This window comes from Equus asinus, chromosome 20, assembly GCF_041296235.1.
Source record: "Equus asinus isolate D_3611 breed Donkey chromosome 20, EquAss-T2T_v2, whole genome shotgun sequence".
Taxonomy (NCBI): Eukaryota; Metazoa; Chordata; class Mammalia; order Perissodactyla; family Equidae; genus Equus; species Equus asinus.
This window is the reverse complement of record NC_091809.1, coordinates 72,552,958-72,572,936: the sequence shown is the minus strand read 5'-3', so window position 1 is coordinate 72,572,936 and position 19,979 is coordinate 72,552,958. Positions and strand designations below refer to the sequence as shown.

General features: G+C 39.9%; 1 protein-coding gene, 1 long non-coding RNA gene and 1 pseudogene across 3 annotated transcripts in view; 1 reads left to right on the top strand and 2 right to left on the bottom strand.

Annotated features, from left to right (window-relative positions):
* Positions 1-1,434: 1,434 nt before the first annotated feature.
* Positions 1,435-2,178, bottom strand: LOC106848214 (cofilin-2 pseudogene; annotated as a pseudogene).
* An 869-nt stretch (positions 2,179-3,047) lies between these two features.
* Positions 3,048-19,979, top strand: part of TMEM135 (transmembrane protein 135) — a 232,399-nt gene continuing 215,467 nt past the window's right edge. Inside the window, exon 1 of one of the 2 annotated variants that reach the window (XM_014868015.3) lies at positions 3,048-3,411. In XM_014868015.3, the coding sequence (XP_014723501.3) occupies positions 3,271-3,411 (141 nt within the window). In that variant the 5' untranslated portion in view covers positions 3,048-3,270. The remainder of the gene's footprint in view (positions 3,412-19,979) is intronic. The other variant, XM_070490477.1, reaches the window with a different exon arrangement.
* The window catches only part of LOC139041121 (uncharacterized), an 80,629-nt gene continuing 77,499 nt past the window's right edge, over positions 16,850-19,979 (bottom strand). The window contains exon 3 of the long non-coding RNA XR_011495769.1: positions 16,850-17,736. This is a non-coding gene — a long non-coding RNA (uncharacterized lncRNA). The remainder of the gene's footprint in view (positions 17,737-19,979) is intronic.

The window sequence follows — 19,979 nt, the reverse complement described above, 5'->3', positions numbered from 1 at the left end:
TAGTTTGTATGTGGGTTGCCATCACAGCATGGCTGCTGACAAGTGGTGTAGGTCCACACCTGGGAACCAAACCTAGGCCACTAAAGCAGAGCGTGCCAAACTTAACTACTAAGCCACAGGGCTGGCCCTGGGAAATTTTCTTAAAGAGAGGAAGTATGTTCTCTCTTTCTCTTTGCTGGTCTTCCTGGCTAGCATGTGGGTGAGAGGGCTCAAGGTGAAACAGCTGTCTTACAAGTCAGGGTGGAAATCACAGGTAACAGTTGGCAAAGCAACCTGTCAGGAGTCTGGGATCTCTGATGGTTATCAAGCCACTATCTTAGCCTAGGACTGTTTATGTTTACCTGAGATAGACATAAACCTTTATCTTTTTACCACTGTTATTTTAGGCTTTTCATTTAATGAGTACTCCTCTTTTATTTCCTCCAAATACCTATCTTATCTCAATTTATACTATCATATTTTATTATTACATATATCATATTATCTTGTTTAGTTTTCTTGCTTTTCTGTCTTCCTCCTCTAGAGTTCTAGGTTCATGAAAATAGAAACCTTGTTTCTCTCTCGTTTTTGTAATATGCTACAATTTTTATTGCAACATGGCCATTTTTGTGAGAGTGGGTAGTTTGAGCTTAAAAGTAATGTTCCATTTAAGGTTCTTTTATACAGAAATTGCCATCATGACTAATATTCAAAATATCTTTAGTGTTTCAAGACTACTCACATGGTAAACATAAAACTACTATACTTATTCATACACTTATTAGTGTACACACAGTGGAAAACAGAAAGGCATTAATCACAGCTACTTTTTTACAAAAGATATGCAGATAACAGGAATGAACAAGACACTAGAACAGGTACTAGAAAAAGTTGATGGCTCAGTTAACACAACTTAGTTGGCATTCCTTTTGGGGTAGGGATTAAACTCATTACAAAAAAGTGTTTTCAGTGCATATTGTTATATCCGTGCTGCCATGTCACAAAAACAGGCTTGCCAAGGTAGGTGAGGTGTATGAATGCTTGAGCCTCACAGAACTGCAGTTAAGTGCAACTATAAATAATACTGAATAAAGTTTACCACCTGACAATTGATAATACTTTCAAGGCATTCAGTTAGCCTACCCTTTGCAGTATTCTAAGTTACCACATTCACAATCACATTCATTGTAGTGCTTGCTGCAAGGGAGGATATAAACAGTTGTTTTGGTTAAAATATGATGAGAAGGCATTCCTTGGATTCTATAAAAATAACAGTATTAAACAGTCTAAAGGCAGTCACTGATAGGCTGCTTAAATGAGTATTTCCTTTGTTCATTGTTTTGGATGGGCCCATTGGGAAGGGGAACAAAACAAAACAAAACCTAATACTATTCCAATTGACTGAGTTGGAGAAGTAGAAGTTGCTTAACATCCAGACTGCATTTGACTGTCATTTTATAAGGGTTTTCCTTCAAACAAGACTACTGCATTGCCTCCCAATTTCTCTCCAAGTGAGGAACGGTCCTTAATATCATCCAAGCCACTTATTTGCTACTTATGTTTGTAATGGCAGCTTTAGAGCTAGCATAAATCACCTTGTTTTTTAAAGGTGCACTTTCAGGAGCCCAGAATATAAATACAGTCATGGGCCACCTAACGATGTTTTGGTCAACAATGTACAGCATATGATGGTGGTCCCCTAAGATTAGTACTATATAGCCTAGGTGTGTAGTAGGCTACACCATCTAGGTTTGTGTAAGTGCACTCTATGATGTTTGCAAAATGATGAAATTGCCTATGGATGCATTTCTCAAAACATATCCATGTTGTTAAGCGACGTGTGACTGTACTAGGGCTTCTTTCTTAGCAAACTGGCCATCATTCAGATGCGGCAACTTCACCAAACCTGTGTAGGGGTCCTCTACATGGTGTCACCAGTTCACCCACCAAGACCTGCTTTGCTTCCTCTACAATTATTTGTCTTTTGTCATCACTTAAACAGAAAAGAATTGGTTTCCTTCTTTTTTCGATCTCCTCTTGTGTAGATGTCCTTACTTTCTTACTAAAAACTTTGGTGACTTGACTCTCCTTCACTGTAACTGCAGAAGCTGCTGTGTAGGCAGCTGCAGCAGCAGCTGGGGCTCCAGCTCTGCTGCACTGGGAGGAGAAGGAGGGGTGGGCAGAAGCCTTGTCTCTCATGTCTACATCTGAATCTACAGAGCTTAGAACAGTGCTTGGAAAATAGTACATGCTCAGCAAATATTTGTAGAAGGAACGAATGGAGACTAGGTTAGAATGGGATTCCTCTGAAGGTGGTAGGCTCTTGCTTTAAGAAAATTTAGAATTCCAAGGAGAATGGAAGGTTATTATAGGTGAGAAAACTGACATTTAGAGAGGTTATGTGACTCACAGGTCACACAGGTCCCTTGTCATGCCAATCGTTGGTCAAGCTCCTTAGCCAGGTCTGAGTTCTAACACCACTGCCGCCTCTACCGTGTGTACTATTTGGCTGATGAGTGCTGGTCGTGGATTCAGCAGCTAGGACTGCTCAGTCGTCCTGGGTTTGGACAGGATGATCTACTGCCCTTTCTCCCCGCACAGGAAGTGTATGAACACGGCTAACAGATTTTTCAAGCCTTCTCAGACACCACAGAGCTTAGAAAGCCCAGCAGTTGGGAGCAGTGCGGTCGCAAGCAGCAGGCAGCCTTAGCTATTTATTACCTGGCACTCTAGGGAAGGGGAGCTGACAGTCTGAGGAGGACGGTTGTCTGGGCTCAGCTCCCAACAAAGACATTTAATCGCTTTCTTCCACTGCCCTCAGTTCTACTTGGCCGGGCTTTGAGAGGACGGAGGTGGAGTACAATGCGACACAACTGAGCCATGATTGCGCATCAGCCACGGCGCTCGCGCTCGGGCGCGGGGCCGCGCGTGGGGAGTGCGGAGGCAGGCGCGTCCCCGAGCTGCCCTCTCACCCTGTCGGCCCCCGCCGGGCTCGGAGGAGCGGGCGCGCGCCTGCGGCGGAGGCCCGCTTGAGTGAGTGCGCACGCTCCGCCTCTCCCCGCCTCCCCGGTGAGCGCCCCGCCCCCCCGAGCTGCGATACGCCGGGGACTCAACATCCGAGGACTTTGGCCTTGAGTAACCCCGGTCGCGTGACCTTTCCCCTCCTTTCCGCACCTCCCGCGGCCGGCCGGGCGAGCGGGCGGTGGCTGGGCTGGCGGTGCCGTCCGTCCTTCCCACGTCCCTCCCTAGCATCGGCTCACCCCCGCCGGGCCCTGCGCGCGGCTCCTCGTCATGGCGGCTCTCAGCAAGTCCATTCCTCATAACTGCTACGAGATCGGCCACACTTGGCACCCTTCCTGCGGGGTCTCCTTCGTACAGATCACCGGGGGCGCCCTGGAGGAGTCCCTGAAGATCTATGCCCCCCTGTACTTGGTGAGACCCGTTAGCCCGTCCCCCAGGGCGAGTTTCGTAAGGAGGATGGGCCAGGAGTGCAGTCGTACTCCCGAGGGGCTTGGGGGACTCGCCCTGTGTAGGTTTCTCATTTGGAGGAGTCAGAGTGTTTTTTGCGGGGGGGTGTGGAGGAGGGTGGGATGATGGGAGGTCGCAAGAGGTGGATATCCCACATCCTACGCGAGACGGTATTTATGGGTCAGCGAGGCAATGAGAAATGGCCGGCAGTCTTTCCTCATCTAGTTCCCTCTGTTTTGCCCCTACACCCTAATTTTTTTGTAAGGGTATATTTGACAGCAAATTCCCGTGACTTCAGGTCTTGTATCAGTTTGGGATGACAGGATTGTGGTTTGAGGGTTTTGCAGGTGTTTTTGCAAGTTCACAAAGTAGACTCCTGGTTGAGATTTCGCGTGGTGATTTAAAGGGTGGTTCTAGTCTTTGGGTCAGTAAAGGTGGTTAGGAGATCTGACTTTATGTCACCCAAGTCCTTTATTACATGTAGGGCAATCTAAGTTTGCAGGTTTTAATAGAGAATATGTGGAAATATGTGTATGTAAGCACTGAGAACTGTTAAAGAAGTTTGTCCTTAAATGTTCTCACCGGCATTTTTTTTTCAGTAACTTCGTCGTTGATACTAAAGATTTATTACTTTGACTGTTGAAGTTCATTGCCTCATTATCTTGTCCAATAGAATCTGTGTCTTAAGAAGGCAGAGATCATATTTTTTGTGTATTTCTTAAAAGTTCCGTATTCAATGGATGGTCACTTCTTACCTCAAATTGAGTAATAATTTGGATTTGTACCCTAATGTGCCTAAAAGTGTGACATGGACATATCTGTAGTATTTGTTGAGAAGTCTGATTATTTATTACAGAGATAGCACAGGAGAAGATGGCAACTTTGAGCTTGCAGAAGCCAGTTTCATTTTTATCATATAGACTGATGCTTTTCAAACTTCATTGTGTGTTAGTTAGGAATCCCTTGGAGATCTTGTTAAAATGAGCATTCTGATTCAGTCGGTCTGTGGGGCCTGAGAGTCTGCATTTCTAACAAACTCTCAGGTAATATGGAGCTGCTGGTAATATTGATGTGCAAAGAGCTACACTTTGAATAATGATATAGAGTCTAGTCTGATAAACTTATTATTGGAGCTGGAAGTTTCTCCTTTGATTTTCTTTGGCAAAGATTCATGTTTATCTGCTTTTCCACATGAATTGTGGCCAGTCTATAGCTCAGTTTTTTTTTTAATAGAACATCTAGAAACTTTACTGAGCTCTTGACATGTTCAATAATACAAAAAGATTGTTTCTGCCTTTAGAGGATTATGATGTAGGTGGCGAGAGAGTTTATCTATGTAATTTCTGCTTCTGAAAATCCATAGCACTTTTCTTGTACCTCATTTATTCATTCAACAACTATTTGTTGAGTGTTTGACATTTGTCATGTCTACAGCCTAGACAATTTATTGCTTATGTTCCATGATAGGGAAGTTCAGGGGAGCAACAGGAACATGGGTTTTTCTATTCCAGCAGGTAGAGTGGGGGAAGGGGGTGGTCAGGAAAAGTTTGTGCTTTACTGTTACATCTCCAACTAGATTAAATACTTCTTGAGGATAAATTCTCCATCTTATTTGGACTTATGTCTCTTACAGCTAGATATTTCAAACTTTTGGTTGCTACTCCTGAGTGAAGTAAAATTAGTGAGAACTGCCTATTATTTTAAGTGAAATAGAAGAGAATAGAAAAAATTAGCACCCATTGCAGGTACTAAGTATAAGCATTATTTCATAACAGTTTTGTTTCATGACTTACAAATATATGTGTGGCTAGGGTGACTTAGAGCATGTATTGCAACGCTTCGATCTTTATCAGTGTTGGATAGTTGTTGATTCAGTATGTAACCCCAGGTGCCAAGAGACAAGGGTATGGGAAGAAGTGGGCTTTTAAAAGCGATCAGGGACATCTGAATTTGAATCTCAGCTCCATCAGTTACTAGTGTTTGACTCGTGCATGTTACTTTGTCTCTGTCTGTGAAAATTGAGTGAAATAATGCATTGAAGATGTATCACATATTTTCTAGTTCGTAGTAGGTCTTGAATAATTAGGCATTTTTTTATTCCCTCTTCCCCCAGTGGTGCTTAAGTTAGATGTGAAGTTCATTGAGGGTGGCTAGGGAGCGCTCCTTGGAGGAAGTAGCATTTGACTTGGGCCTTGAATAAGGCTGGGCAGACATTGATTCATGTAGTAGATATATATAGAATACTTATTCTTAATGGAGAGGAGGGAGAATAATGTGAATCGAGGCAGAAATCTAAATGACGTTGTAAGAGAAGCAGTATGTATATTGATTGGCTAAAACAGAAGTTCTGTATAGAGGAGGTGTGAGTGATAACAACTGTTTATTAACCACTTATGTACTTAGAGCCTCACATATTTCATCTTAGTTAATCTCTACACAGCTCTGTCTTATTATCCTCATTTCATAGGTAAGAAAACTGAAGGTTAGAGAGATTAAGTGACTTCTAGGATTCAGAACTAGTAAGGGAAAGAGACAGGATTCACTTCTAGGTTTTTTTTGACTCAAAGTCAGACTCCAGGCCAGACTAAAGGAGCCAATGAGATTTTTTTTTGAGCAAGGGGATTACAAGTACAAAATGGTGCTTTCAGATGATGAACCCGGTAGCGCGGGGTAGACCGGATTGGAAAGGCTGTTTAGGAGTTGATGCAGTAGATTCACTAAGTGGTGAAAGAATCGGTTTCCGTTGAATGCCACTCTGCAACTTACTAGCAATGTGATCTCAGGAAAATTACCTTACCTCTCTGAGCCTGTCTGCTTGCTTTGCAGAAGATAATTATACCCATCTCTTAGGACTGTTGGGAGGACTTAAATGGGTTAATAGTGTTTAGGCATAGCAGCTGTCACATAGTAGGGCCCTGATAAAGTGTTGCTCTTATGAAAATGGTGCCTTCATTAAGATCTATGTCTCTATCTCCTGTTAGAATGGTGGTTTATGTTCAGAACTAGCACAGTACTTCAGTAAGCGCTTGGTAAGTGTCCGAATGAGCACAGATATGAATGAATGAACGCATGAATAGTTCAGGAGTGAGGAGAATTTGGCAGGTCTAAGGAAGTGCCGTAGAGAATGGAAGGGCAGTTTTAGAGTCATTTTACCAGAAAGGCGTTCCACAGGAGAGGTTATTTCACAGGAAGAATGAACAGGACTTAGAGATGGAGAATATGGTAGTGGACAGAATGAGGACTTGTTTATGCTTCTAGGATTTCAAGTCTGATTGATCCTGTTGCCGTCATTGATAGAAAAGGAGAAGTTTTGAAGGGAAGCTGGTTTTGGGGAAAATTTTCATCAGTGTGTTTTCTGGAGCCTATAAAATGGGTCTTGTCTATCTGCTTTTCATTTGAAATATTAGTGTGTGTGATGTACTCAACTGCTTCCTTTGGTTCCTTTCATATTTACGCTCTTGTTCTATGCATCTGCTCTCATGCTTCTGTTTCATGTTGGCATCCACAACTATTCTTAGTTAATATTCACCTTCTAATGCTCAAACCATGTTGAAATGTAGGTGGACTATTCCTTTTAATAGTTAATCTTTGACTTTTCACAATTTGTAAAAAACATCAAATCTCAGCATCAGTTTGTTAAAGAATCTACATATGTTGTAATATATGCTAACAATTTATACACGTACCAAAAATGTATTTCAGGAAGTTATATTTTCTTTCTTTCTTTTTTTTTGAGGAAAATTAGCCCTGAGCTAACATCTGCTGCCAATCCTCCTCTTTTTTTGCTGAGGAAGACTGGCCCTTAGCTAACATCTGTGCCCATCTTCCTCCACTTTATATGTGGGATGCCTACAACAGCTTGCCAAGTGGTACATGTCTGCATCTGGGATCTGAACTGGCGAACCCTGGGCTGCCGAAGCAGAACGTGCGAACTTAACCACCACACCACCTGGCTGGCCCCATATTTTACTTCTTGAGTGTTAGTTATTGTCACACGTACACAACAAGTGGTACCCCTTGCCATGCACATACACACCAAACAGTTGTTAAACTGTTTAAACCCCCGATTACCACTAAAATTAATGAAAGCATCGTGCCCTCGGTAGTTTGTGGCGGATTTAGAATACACAATTGCCCAATTAGGGGGATGGATTCTATGCTGTTCAAGTTCGTAAGTGCCTTCTCTAAGAAGGAAAACTTGTTCACTTATCTTGGGTGGTTCTAAGACCTTTCTTAGCTGTGCTGTTCCTAGGTGACCGTCTTCAGGACCTCCGGATTAGGGTACTGGCATTTACCCGTAGCCGACTCCATAGTAGAACCTTTTGCACTTTTGGAAAGGAATAATTTAAAAACCTACTTTTTCATTGAGCTTTAGATGTTTGCACCCTTCCTCAGAGTATGAAAATCTTTACTTAATATATGCTTCCTTTGAACCTTATAATCTAACAGATTGTAATGGGTCAGTTCGTCACCTCTAGACTCTGAATAAACACATAAACAGGAGTTGGAATTCTAGGAATAAAAAGACAATTTATGGACAGTCTCTAGTTAGTTGCTAAAGGCTTGAAAACCACTGACTGAAGAAATCAGTTCAGTGACATGGACTGATTTTTTTTTTTTTTAAATGTTCTTACACAGTTTTATTTTATGGAAAAAATGGTAATTCACTTTCACAGCTTAACTCCACTTACAAGAGGCAGTTCAGATTTCTGTATTTCAGTATGGCTTAGGAGGCGGGAACCTGGATGCTGGGATCAAATTGCCTATGTTATAATTCTAGCTCACTACTTGCGAGCTGGGGAACCTCCCATGAATTACCTAGCCACTCTAAGCCTCAATTTCTGTGTCTGTCGTATTGGAGACATGGCACGTTTTAACTCTGGAGGTCCTTGTGAGGATTCAGTGAGGCATAATATGTAAAGTGCTTCTGCCATATAGTGTGGACTGAGTTTTTAAAGGCAGTGGTTTAGCAGGTTTTCTAGAGAATACGAGACCAGCAATGAGACTTTCGAAATTTTGGTAATAGGCCATTCGTTTTTGTTTTTTACTTTGGGGAAAAAAAAAGAGAGAGAGGGAGACTGAAGTCATTAAGGAATACAGACTGCTGAAAATATCTGTGTGGGTTATTTGACCTGTGGAGATGGTGGAATTTGTAAATATGTGGACTAATCCCTCTTTGATTTTTGCCTGAGGCCTATTTTAGGGGTTGGAGATGAGGGACTTATTTTATTTCTCTATTCAGTAAGTAAATGATGATTTTTACCTGTTTTGTTATTATCTCTTTGGAGATGTAACAGTCATTTGATCTTTTTCTTTTAAATAAGCAATTAAATGATGAATTTTCCTATTAACATGACATTTTGAGTTTGTTGAACTGATTTTTACATTTGACTTGTTATTCTTTGGCTGGCCTCTGTTGAGTACAAAGCATACTGCTAACACATCACTTCTAATTGAAAGTTGAAGATTTACTGTTGCACTGAACACTTTCTCAACTCACTCTTTTTTGTAGCAACTGTCTCTGAGTAAAGCTGGCCAAATCTGGTTTACTATTGTTTGCCCCTTTAGTTATCATAGATCAGGGATGAAAAATAATAAATATTGGAATATAGGCTCTAAATAATTATGATCCATTACCGTTCATGTTTCTGGGTCAGTAGATTTTTATTAAAACAGGTATTTGGTTGATTTAAAGAAATTTAAAAAGCCTTCAAATCCTTAACAAGTATTTTTCAATGCCAGCGTTATTTCCTTTTGCATAGTCACTAGAAAATTCTCTTCAAATGGAAAGGAGTGGTCCTCTATCTGGGAAAGTTTATGCTCTTCAATAAAATAACACATTTTGGTGGAGAGAGAAGCAGCCCACCCTGGAGGAGTGAGGGAGCCAAATCCACACTGGTAATCTTGTGGTGACAGATTTTCCATCAGATTGCCTTCATACCCAGCTTTCTAGTTGATTCAGTGTGATATAATTTATTTTGAATAACCAGATCTCTTATTTATTATTTAGAAAATTGTATTTGTCCTGAACTTTTGACTCTAAAACATTTTTTTGATTATTTACTGATAAATATTAATGAAAAAAATAAGACTAAAGGAGGGGAGACTGAGATTTGATGATTAGCTTTAGTAATATCTGAACCTAGACTATTACCAGTAGGATATTTGTCCCGTATTCAGTTACCTGTTATTTATTGAGTCTGCTCTTTGCACGGTGCTATGAATAGCAGCTCTGTGCTATGTGGTATGGTAGAGAGTAAAAAAATGAATGGGACGTACTTATATTGAGAGTTTATAGTCCATGAGGCGAGATTAGGCATGAGTTATCCTATAATACAAATACATTGAGATAAATACCATAAGGTACAGACATAATGGTTTGAGAAATCAGAGGGAGAAGCTCACATGTGACTGGGAGACAAGAGGAAACTTAGTGAGGGAGGTGGCATTTTAGTGGCCTTGAAGGAAAAGTAGGATTTGGAAAGGTAGAAATAGATGGTGGATAAGGGAGAGGAATGGCTTGAACAAAGACATTCAGGTAGAATAGGATGTGGTATGTTTTGGGGAATGGCAGGTGGAATTTGGATTTTCTTTGTTGTGGTAGGCGGTCAGTGGAGGTTGCCAATGGGAGGAATATGCTTGAAGTAGTTTCATAAAGCTTAATCTGGCAGTGGTATATCAAACTGTTAGGTTTAGTGGCATGTAGAGTAGGGAGAAGAATCAAATGAAGCTGTAAGATTTTAAGCCTTGTTTATTGGGATGTGTGGAAGGTAGTGCTTTGGGAAAAACGTTTTCAGTGAACTATGCTGGATTGCTTTAGGGCATGTTGAGTTAGCTACTAGTGCAGTATCTGAGTAGAGAATGACCAGGACACATTGGGAAATGTAGAGCTGCTGTTCTAGGGAGAGGATGAAGCTAGAGATTTAGGTTTAGATGTCATAAGATGGAGATGAAGGTTGAAGCTATGGTAGGTCAATAAGGAAGAGAGGTTCTTAGGTTAACAAGGGAGAGAGTTTAGAAAGAGAAGAAAACCTGAGGAGTGCTTATTTTTGGAGTAGAGGAGAAAGAAAGAAGCAGAGAGGTATGAAGAGGTTGAGAAGAGTGTATGGCAGAGAAGTATGAGCAGAGAGTTCGGGGAGGTATTGTTAAGAGGTGGGAGGAGCCTGGGTTTGAATCTCAGTCCTGCCGCTTAATAGCTTTATAACCTTGAGAACCACAATGTTCTCATCTATAAAATGGGAATGAAATAACTATCTCGTATCCTTTATAAGTCAGCACTTGTTATTCTTCGGCTCAGAACTCTCCAGTGGCTTTCCGTGTCAATAAAATGTGAAATCTTTACCATGGCCTGTAGAGCCTTATGTTATCTGGCTGTTGCTGGTTTGATTGCATTTCATACCAGTTTCCTCTTATTCACCTCCATCCGTATATGATTACATGATTTGTTTTATATTTTTGAATCTAAGCTTTTTATTTAGAACGAGGAGTTCTTGATTTCTGGGGAATATCTTAAATTGGACAACAGATTGTGAAAAAGGAACATTTCTAAGGAGTGAATGAATATGAGGTGGTTTTCTCTTTTTATGAATTACAACTTTGAGAAAAAATCTTGCCTCATATTTGTGCATAAGCAGTATACATATAAGTAACTGATTTTATTATGACAAGACAACCTAGATTGAAAGGCTGAAGCACAAACTTAGGTTCCATCAGTCTATCTGTATAAACCTTGATGGTGATAAAAAATGTGGTAAGACTTTGGTAATAGGTTTATAATTCATTCATCAAGTATTTATTGACTATTTGCCAGGCACTGTGCTAGGTGATAATTAGGGAAGGGGAGTTAATTGGGGTGACTGCTTAACAAAGAGCTAAATAAAAAGTTTTTGTAAAGTCTTTTCAAAATATGTCGGTAAGGGCTGGCCTGGTGGCCCAGCGATTAAGTTCGCACCTTCTGCTTCTTGGTGGCCCAGGGTTTGCCGGTTCGGATCCCGGGTGCGGACCTGACACTGCTTGGCAAAAGCCATGCTGTGGTAGGTGTCCCACGTATAAAGTAGAGGAAGATGGGCGTGGATGTTAGCTCAGGGCCAGTCTTGCTCAGCAAAAAGAGGAGGATTGGCAGTAGTTAGCTCAGGGCTAATCTTCCTCAAAAAAAAAAAAAAAAAAGAGTTGGTAAATTTCTTGCATTATTTGTGTTACATATTACTATGTGCTTGCATTACACAGTGAATGTGGAGTATGTTTACATCCCCAAGGACTATACTAGGTACATAGTAATGCAAAATGTTAGTTGATGCTTTGATGATTAAGGGTCTTAAAATATTGTATTATAACATAGTATTGTATTAAAGATTTGTTTGACTTTCTATTGAACCGAGGTCAAACTTTTAAATTGTCTTTTGATTAATCACTAATCTTAGCTCTCTTTCTATTAATTGATCTCCTCTGAAAGAGTGTTGTGATTTGAGATTTTTTTGGTGTGTATTTTTTCCTTCATGTTTAGTATGAGATGAGTCTGTTTCATCTTGGGAAAGTAGGAGTATAGTTAGTATTTGTTAATGAACCTGATTTATTAGTGAATCAAATTAGTATTTTAAATTGATATTACAAATTATATATGAGACTCTCCTCATAATTATACTTGAGGGGAATCAATTGAAGTGAATGAATGCAGATTTTAAGTAATTTTGCTTTCAGCAATGTTGAAAAATAGTCAGTAAAATGAATTTTTATGTGGAAAAAGGACGAAAGCAGCAAAAGCAGAGAAGAATGTTAGATCAAGCGTCATCAGATTTGAGCAAGTGCCTTTTACAAGACTGCTGAATTTACAGTGTTTTCAACTTATTATTTTTTTGTAGAGTCTTGTGGTTCATTACATGTAGCAAATGGCTTTGCTTTCTTGATTCCAGCTAGACCTCAATGTTTGGATTGTGATTAGTCAGGTTTGGGAGTTGCCTTGAAGGATTGTGTGTCTATTGGCGGTGATGGAAGGATTTTTGCTCTGATCATTCATGATTTCTAAACCTGGAAAAAAGTAGATGTGGGACCATTTTTTTTCAGATCTGTATCTCAGAAACTCTCAAGCCCAGGAGACACTGAATTAATCAGGATCAGACAGCATTTCAGAGTGTGCTCATAGTTCCTTTTGGAGCCCATGAAGTGTTACTGTAATTGTATTTAAACTTGAAGTAATAAAACGTCTCAGATCATATAAATACCTTGACAGATTCTCTGAAACTGAATCTCCCTTCTAATAAAATCTGTATTTTAAATTAGGGTATTTAGAAATTTTCAGTTGCAAATGTTAGAAAAACTATTTTTACCTCTGTTTGTCTTCACCCATTTAAAGGTGTATAAATCGAGGTTGTTTTAGACAAAATTGTGAGGTCTGTGAAATTAAGCATCTTTTTAAAGCTTTCTTTTTCTGTGTTCTTTTCTCTGTCTCCCATCATTAAATTTGTGGTTAAATTTCTTTTCTGGTTCAGGTAGATGGTCAGGTTTATCCTCATCAAAAAATAGTAAGGGATTTCATATCTGTCAAATAGTTGATGGGCTAAGACTTCAGCATAGTGAGTTTTGGCAAATACGTGAGTACAGGTGCAGTTTTTTTTAAACCTTTTGAGAATGGCTCTGTCTTCTGTTAATGGAATTTTATATATCAACAAATGGTGAGGCAGTTTGGTGTTTTTCACTCAGCATAGTCCCCTGATACTTGTGATTTGTTCTCTTGCTCAAGTTGCCCCCACTCCTCTGACTGGAATCATTAGTTTGCTCGAGTTCTGTTTTAAGGATTCAATTCATACACCTGTTATTCTCATTGGAGAGGTTGGAATGTATGTGCATACCTTCTGTTTTTCATCTGAATAAAGTTCTTCAATGAGAAGTGTATTATTAGAATTTTTCTTTATTAATTAAGGTGTTTCTTATTAGAGCCCATGATATTTGTCCTTAAGTATGCAGAAGATGGCAAAGTATGAAAATGTTTTAGATAAAGATTATAGTATTGCATCAGTAACAGGTGTGTGTTTTCAAGACTATCCTTACATTACCAAAAGTGTTAATATTACTCAGTTTGGAACATGGCTATATTGTAGGCAGGGCTTAATTTGAGTCTTGTTCTTGATTATATTTTGTCTCAATATTATACCTAACGTATATTTTCATTTTTATCTTTAAAGCCTATATCTCTTTTCATGTAAATTTGAAAGTGACTCTTTTATTGAGAGTAAGGATATTATAAGGCTTAATGGTCATCACTAAAGCTGGATGGTGTGATTTTTGATATGGGGGCCTTTATAGTAAGTAGCTAAGGAAAGCTTTTGAAGATTTGCTTGTATTCTCTGGCATATATTGTTAACAAAGTTCCTGTAGGGTTTTTTTTTTTTTTTTTTTGGTGTTTTAATAAGCTTGTTGTTTGTATGTGATGAGGCAGCATGGTGTGGTGCATTGGGTATATGTTACAAGATCTGGGTTTTTCTTTTGTTCTGCGATTTATAGTATGGCCCTCAGTTTTCTCATCTATAAATGGATAATAATTCTGCCTTAACTACTTCATGACTCACTGCGGGAATCATATGAGATAGTGCATATGTAAAAGCTTTGAAAACTCGAAAAAGACATGTAAATATTGGTCTACAATACTTGGTTTCTTGTCTTAGATCTTTAAATTTGGCTTTTGTAGTTTATAGTAAAAAAATGTTGGAAGCACACACACATACACACTATATATATAGAGAGAGAGAGACAGACAGACAGACAGACAGACTTATTATGAGGCATTGGCTCATACAGTTATGGATACTGAGCAGTCCCAAGATGTACAGATGACGAGCTGGAGACCTGGGAGAGCTGATGTGTGGTTCCAGTCTGAATCCGAGGGCCTAAGAAACAGGAGAGCCGACAGTGTAAGTTCCATTCCCAAAGCCAGCAGGTTTGAGACCCAAGAGGAGCAGATGTTTCATTCCTGAGTCCAAAGGTGGGAAAAGACTAATGTCTCAGTTTGAGGGCGGGCAGCCAGGAGGAGTTCCCTCTTCCTCAGCTCTTTTGTTCTATTTAGGTCTTCTGTTCATTGGATGAGACCCACCTAATGAGGGAGGGCAATCTGCTCTACTTGATCTACTGAAAATGTTAATCTCATCCAGAAAAACCCTCACAGACACACCCAGAAGCATATTTGGCCAAATAAATGCCTGGGCATCTGGTGGCTCAGTCAAGTTGACACATAAAATTAACCAGCACATGCAGTATAAATTTATTTGTGACAACAAAGCACTTCTACCTCTTCTATTGTGCTAAATATTTAAAAAAATTGAGGTCTTATTTTTTAAAATGGTTTTGAAATTTGTTGAGAAAAAATAGAGGAAATCTTCTGACTTTGGATGAAAATCTTATTTTACTTCCGTTTATTGAAGTTCTGTTTTTATTTTAAATCTGTTGGTGCTCTAAAAATGTGCTTTAATTTTGATTCTTGTGAGGACCACTTCAGTTCTCTGAATAATGCAGTACAGCTCTTTCCTGACCATGTAACCATTCTGTTATAGTGAACACTCCTGGTATCTGCTAATCCTATTATAAGAGAAGGCAGGAAGAGGACATGAGCTATAACTGAGTTCTTTATAGTTATTTTAATTGCCATTTATTTTTTCAAATATCTTGATTTACCAGAGACAGAAATCTCTTCAAAACACTTCATAAAATAAACCTGCACAACACAAAAAGGAACTGGGGTTGGAACAGGGAGTGACTGTCCAGAGTGAAGGAAACTGACATTTTTTTAAGTGCCTATTATATTCTAGTTACTCTGCTGAGTACTTTATATTATCATCTCATTTATTTAAAAAGTACTAAGATCTTGGAAGAAGAAGGAAAAGAAAGTAAAGTTAGCTGCACAGCTGGTTGGTTCCACTTTCTTCTATTGGGATTAGTTCTTTTTAGTAGCTGTTTAGTGTTGTGAATGTTGTGTTTCTTTTTTTGCAGGGGAAGATTTGCCCTAAGTAACATCTGTTGCCCATCTTTCTTCTTCTTTTTTTTCCTTTATCTACCCCAAAGCCCTGGTACATAGTTGTGTATAGTTGTAACTTCTTCTGGTTCTTCTGTGTGAGCTGCTGCCACAGCATGGCTTCTGACAGACGGGGGTGGGTGGGTGGGTGGGTGTGTGGTTCCGTGCCCAGTAACTGAACCCAGGCCACCAAACTTTACCTGTTAGGCCAACGGGGCTGGCTTGTGAATGTTGTCTTTCTGTCTCCTTTCATCTTTAGTTTTTGTAGACTGGGAATGTAATTTCTAACCCCAGAGTCATCATGGTGCCTTATTTAGTCTTCCCCCAGGTTAGATCACTGATAGGTGCATATACCAAACTTACAGATATTCTCTTAGGTTTTTTATATATCTCAGTTGTGTTTTCCCTATGTTTTTGCTTTTTTTTGCTTTCAAGATGGGCAACCTGAACTCCTGTAGGAGCCAGGAAGTCACAAGTTCTTGTTTGTAACATGCATTATGGATAGGTGTTGTTTCTCGCATTTAGAATGTGTCAGGCTTCAGTATCAGGTGTGGTGGTTAAGAGCATGGACTCTGGAGCCACTTACCTGTGTTCAGGCCCTGCTCTGCTGCTTATTGGTTGTGTGGCTTTGGGCAACATAATCTCTTTGTGTCCACGTTTTCTTATCTCTAAAGTAGAGATAATGGTCCTGCCCATCTAATAGATTGTTATGAAGATTAAATGAGTTAACATTTGTATGGTATTTAGAACAGTGCCTGGCACATAGTAAGTGTTCTTAGTGTTTGTTAAGTAAAATAAATGTTCTGTTAATACAGTATTTAAAAATGTAAATTCATTATCCTGTTTTCTTTAAAGCACTTGTTCTCAAGAAGGGGTAATTTTGCTTTCTAGGAGACATTAGCAATACCTGGAGACATTTTTGGTAGTCACAGCTTGGGGTATGCTATCTGCATTTAGAGAGTAGAAGCCAGGGTCGCTGCTTAACATCCCATAATGCATAGGACAGCTCCTCCACAGCAGCAAATTATCTGGCCCAAATGTCAATAGTGTCAAGATTGAGAGACCCTGCTGTAAAGAAATCGTTATTTGTTAGTGATTACTTTTTTTTATTTTTTTTTATTTTTTTTTAAAGATTTTATTTTTTTCCTTTTTTCTCCCCAAAGCCCCCCGGTACATAGCTGTGTATTCTTCGTTGTGGGTTCCTCTAGTTGTGGCATGTGGGACGCTGCCTCAGCGTGGTCTGACGAGCAGTGCCATGTCCGCGCCCAGGATTCGAACCGACGAAACACTGGGCCGCCTGCAGCGGAGTGCGCGAACTTAACCACTCGGCCACGGGGCCAGCCCCTTGTTAGTGATTACTTTAAGAAAAATTAAATAAATAAAAGGTGAGATGAACTCTTTCTTAGTTTGCACTATTTTATTTTCCAAAGAAACTAGATTTGTCAGGCCTTGTAGAAATAGAATCTTCTAGAAGAGTTAATGATCAAGCTCTGGGGCTAAAGACTGCTAAATTAAAGTTTGGTACTAATAAGGCTAAGATCGTGGGATCAGCTTTGTTCTATTGCATGGCCATAGACTGCAATCCCAATACTAGTCGACTATCTCTGTGGCAAATGTACAGAATGAAATGATGTGTGCTTGGTGAGCCAAGGAGTTGAAAGAAAGATTTCTTGGACCCTCAAGATCTGGTAGTGGTGCTCCTTTATTCAGAGAATAGCATGGAGACAGGACCCACGGGCAGTAAGAGCTGCAACCTGGGGACAGGACCCATGGGCAGTGAACAGCTGCAATGGGTTGAGAGTAGGGCTAAATTTATAAGGCATAGGTATGTGAGCTATTTCTTTACAAGACAAAGGAAAGATCATGAAAACAATCGTTAAAATGGTATCAGTGCAGATAGGGTCTGGGTATTGGGTGATCCTATAACTTTGCATAGGAATCAGGTCGGATCAGGTCAGGACGTCCTATGCTTCCCAGAGGATGATATAGATCGGTATGTAGGTCAGGACACCTTGGGCTTCTCTCCCTGGGGCAGTCTTGATCCTTATCATAAAATTCCCCCGAACCTATTTGGCCCCCAAATCTTTGGGGGATATGGATGATGGTCAATCTTCTGTAACTACTTCTGGCTGTACAAGGTCGTAGAGCTGTCCCTAAATGGGGCCATAGGGGTATAGGCAGGAAGTTCAGTGGACCGGAAGGTTGTGCCCACGGAGTCCAAGGCTGACAAGGTATACAGATCCTCTGGAGACAAGAGAATCATTTGACGGGAGGTGATCCAGGAGGCGAAACTTTGTTGACATGTGGAAGACAAAAAATGAAGTAGACAACAAATTATAATAGAAATACAAGCAATATGATTAACCCAATGAATAAAGCTTTGATAGTAGTGAAAAGACCTGGACCTGACCAGGAATCCAGCCAATCATTTAGGGATAGGGTAGGGTCAGACATGGATTTAATTTGGTGGCTGATATCAGTTAGGAAGCCAGATATTTTGATGGTAGTCAGGAATATAGACACAACATTCGGTTTTTATAATGGCACAAGTGCCCCCCTGTGCTGCTGTCAAGGCATCCAGTGCCATTCGGTTTTGGAGGACTGCCTTACGCATTTGGGATACTTCTAAATAGAGCAGCGAAAGGCTATGTTATCTATCATTTATTGCCATCATGGTAAATTTGTTTAGGGCTTCCATGTACCAGATGACATTTTTGATTCCTAGTTGGGGAAGGAAAATTGAGGCAAGGTGATCATACCAGTGGAAGACAGAATGGGTCCAGCGTTGTTGTAGGTTGGGTAGGTTAGCAGGAGGAGATATAGTAAATGTAGTTCTACCTTGCATCCAGATAAAGCCTAGGGTGCATGGTTCAATCTATCCAGGCGGCAGCCAAGGCCATAAGTTGGAGCTACATAACCACTGAGTGCTGTTAGGGGCTAACCAGCATATGCTGGGCTGTCTATCCCAGTCAGTCCCAAACCAATCAGCATTTTTTAAGGCTATGATATGAGAACACATATAAAGGGGAATTTGTCCCATAGGTCGGGTGCTATTAGGCCACGTATCGCAAGTATGATTGGTTTGTTCCCAGCATAGAGTGGCCTTTTGACTGAGTTAACCACTAGTAGGAGTGAGCCAAATATATTCATTGCAAATTTGATATGATCCATCCTGTGTGTATTGATAGGTTGGGGACTGTACCTTTGGAACTCATTGTTTATGATCCACCTGTGACAAGGCATATTTTGTTAGTATTCAGGCAGTAGAGTTGAAGGAAAAGGTTTGATTGTGGCCAGGGAGCTCACAGGTATCAGAGACAGAAGGCCACAAGGAGACATTATGATTAGTAATAGATGAATCTTGTAGAAGAGAAGAGCTAGAATCTAATATCCATGAATGTGTACTGTAGCTTCTACTGAAACATCATTTTTCTGTCTAACATCACCCTCATTTTTGCAAAAGACAGTCAAATTAAGATTAACTGGTTTGCAAAATAAGTGTAGCTTCAATAAAACTTGGTCCATTTATTTACACAAGTGCAGCAAGAATAGCAATAGATCCTATAGACTCTTTTAAATCTGCTTTGCTGGAATTTTTTATGAGGAATCTCAGATTGAACTTTAAAGGCTTCTTGAGGCCAGAAAAGCCCAGCCAAGGACTTGTCAGATTTTGCCTGCAGTACCTACAGATTTGGGTGGACTTCTCTAGGTCCCCCAAAATATTTCAAGGTTCCTTGCACTTGCCAGATAAGTGAGCTTCCTTACTTACCAGGTAAGATTGCTGGACTCTCTGTAAACAAGGTATGAGGCCAATATTTCCAAGTGCCTTTATTCCAGAAAGTCCAGTCTTTGTTCCTGAAAAGCTGTTTTGTCATATCTGAGTTTGCATGTTTATCTCAAATATGACATTGCGGTCAAAGCCTTTGTAATATAACCAATGTTTCCAAATGTGTCCTGTTATAAGGAGAACAGATTCTTATTGAACTTATGCAAATAACTGTATTGCCACGAAATAACCATACTCATTCACAAAGAGTTTCCAAATTCTGGAGGGATCAGGTAGGGAGAAAAAGATAAATGTTTCAGTTCTGCTCACAAAGGTATAATTTCACCAAATTGCTGTAAGTCGTAGTTAGCATAAGAGAAAAGAGAAAAAGATTTCCTTAAATCTGAGAAAACAAAACAAAACATCGAAAACTCAACAATGTTTCAAACAAAAGTTATAAAAAATTATAATCATCCTCATCAGTTCATTCAGTCCTGTATAATCGATTCTTGGTTTTAATCTTCTGTTAGCAGTTTTATGAGGTCAGTTTCTCCATTAGAATTCTGTAATTTGTTGCCCAGTTCAGTTTTACCATCTGAAAGTTTATGAGAAACCTGTATTCTAGAATCCTGTGTCAGAATCTTTTCCAGGAATTTCTCTAAAGATGAAACATATTTGCAAAAGCAAAAAGCATCAGAGTAAAACTGCAACTATCTGCAAGTGACAGAAGACTCAAAAGGGCAATTGACAAAGAAACTTGGCTACTTC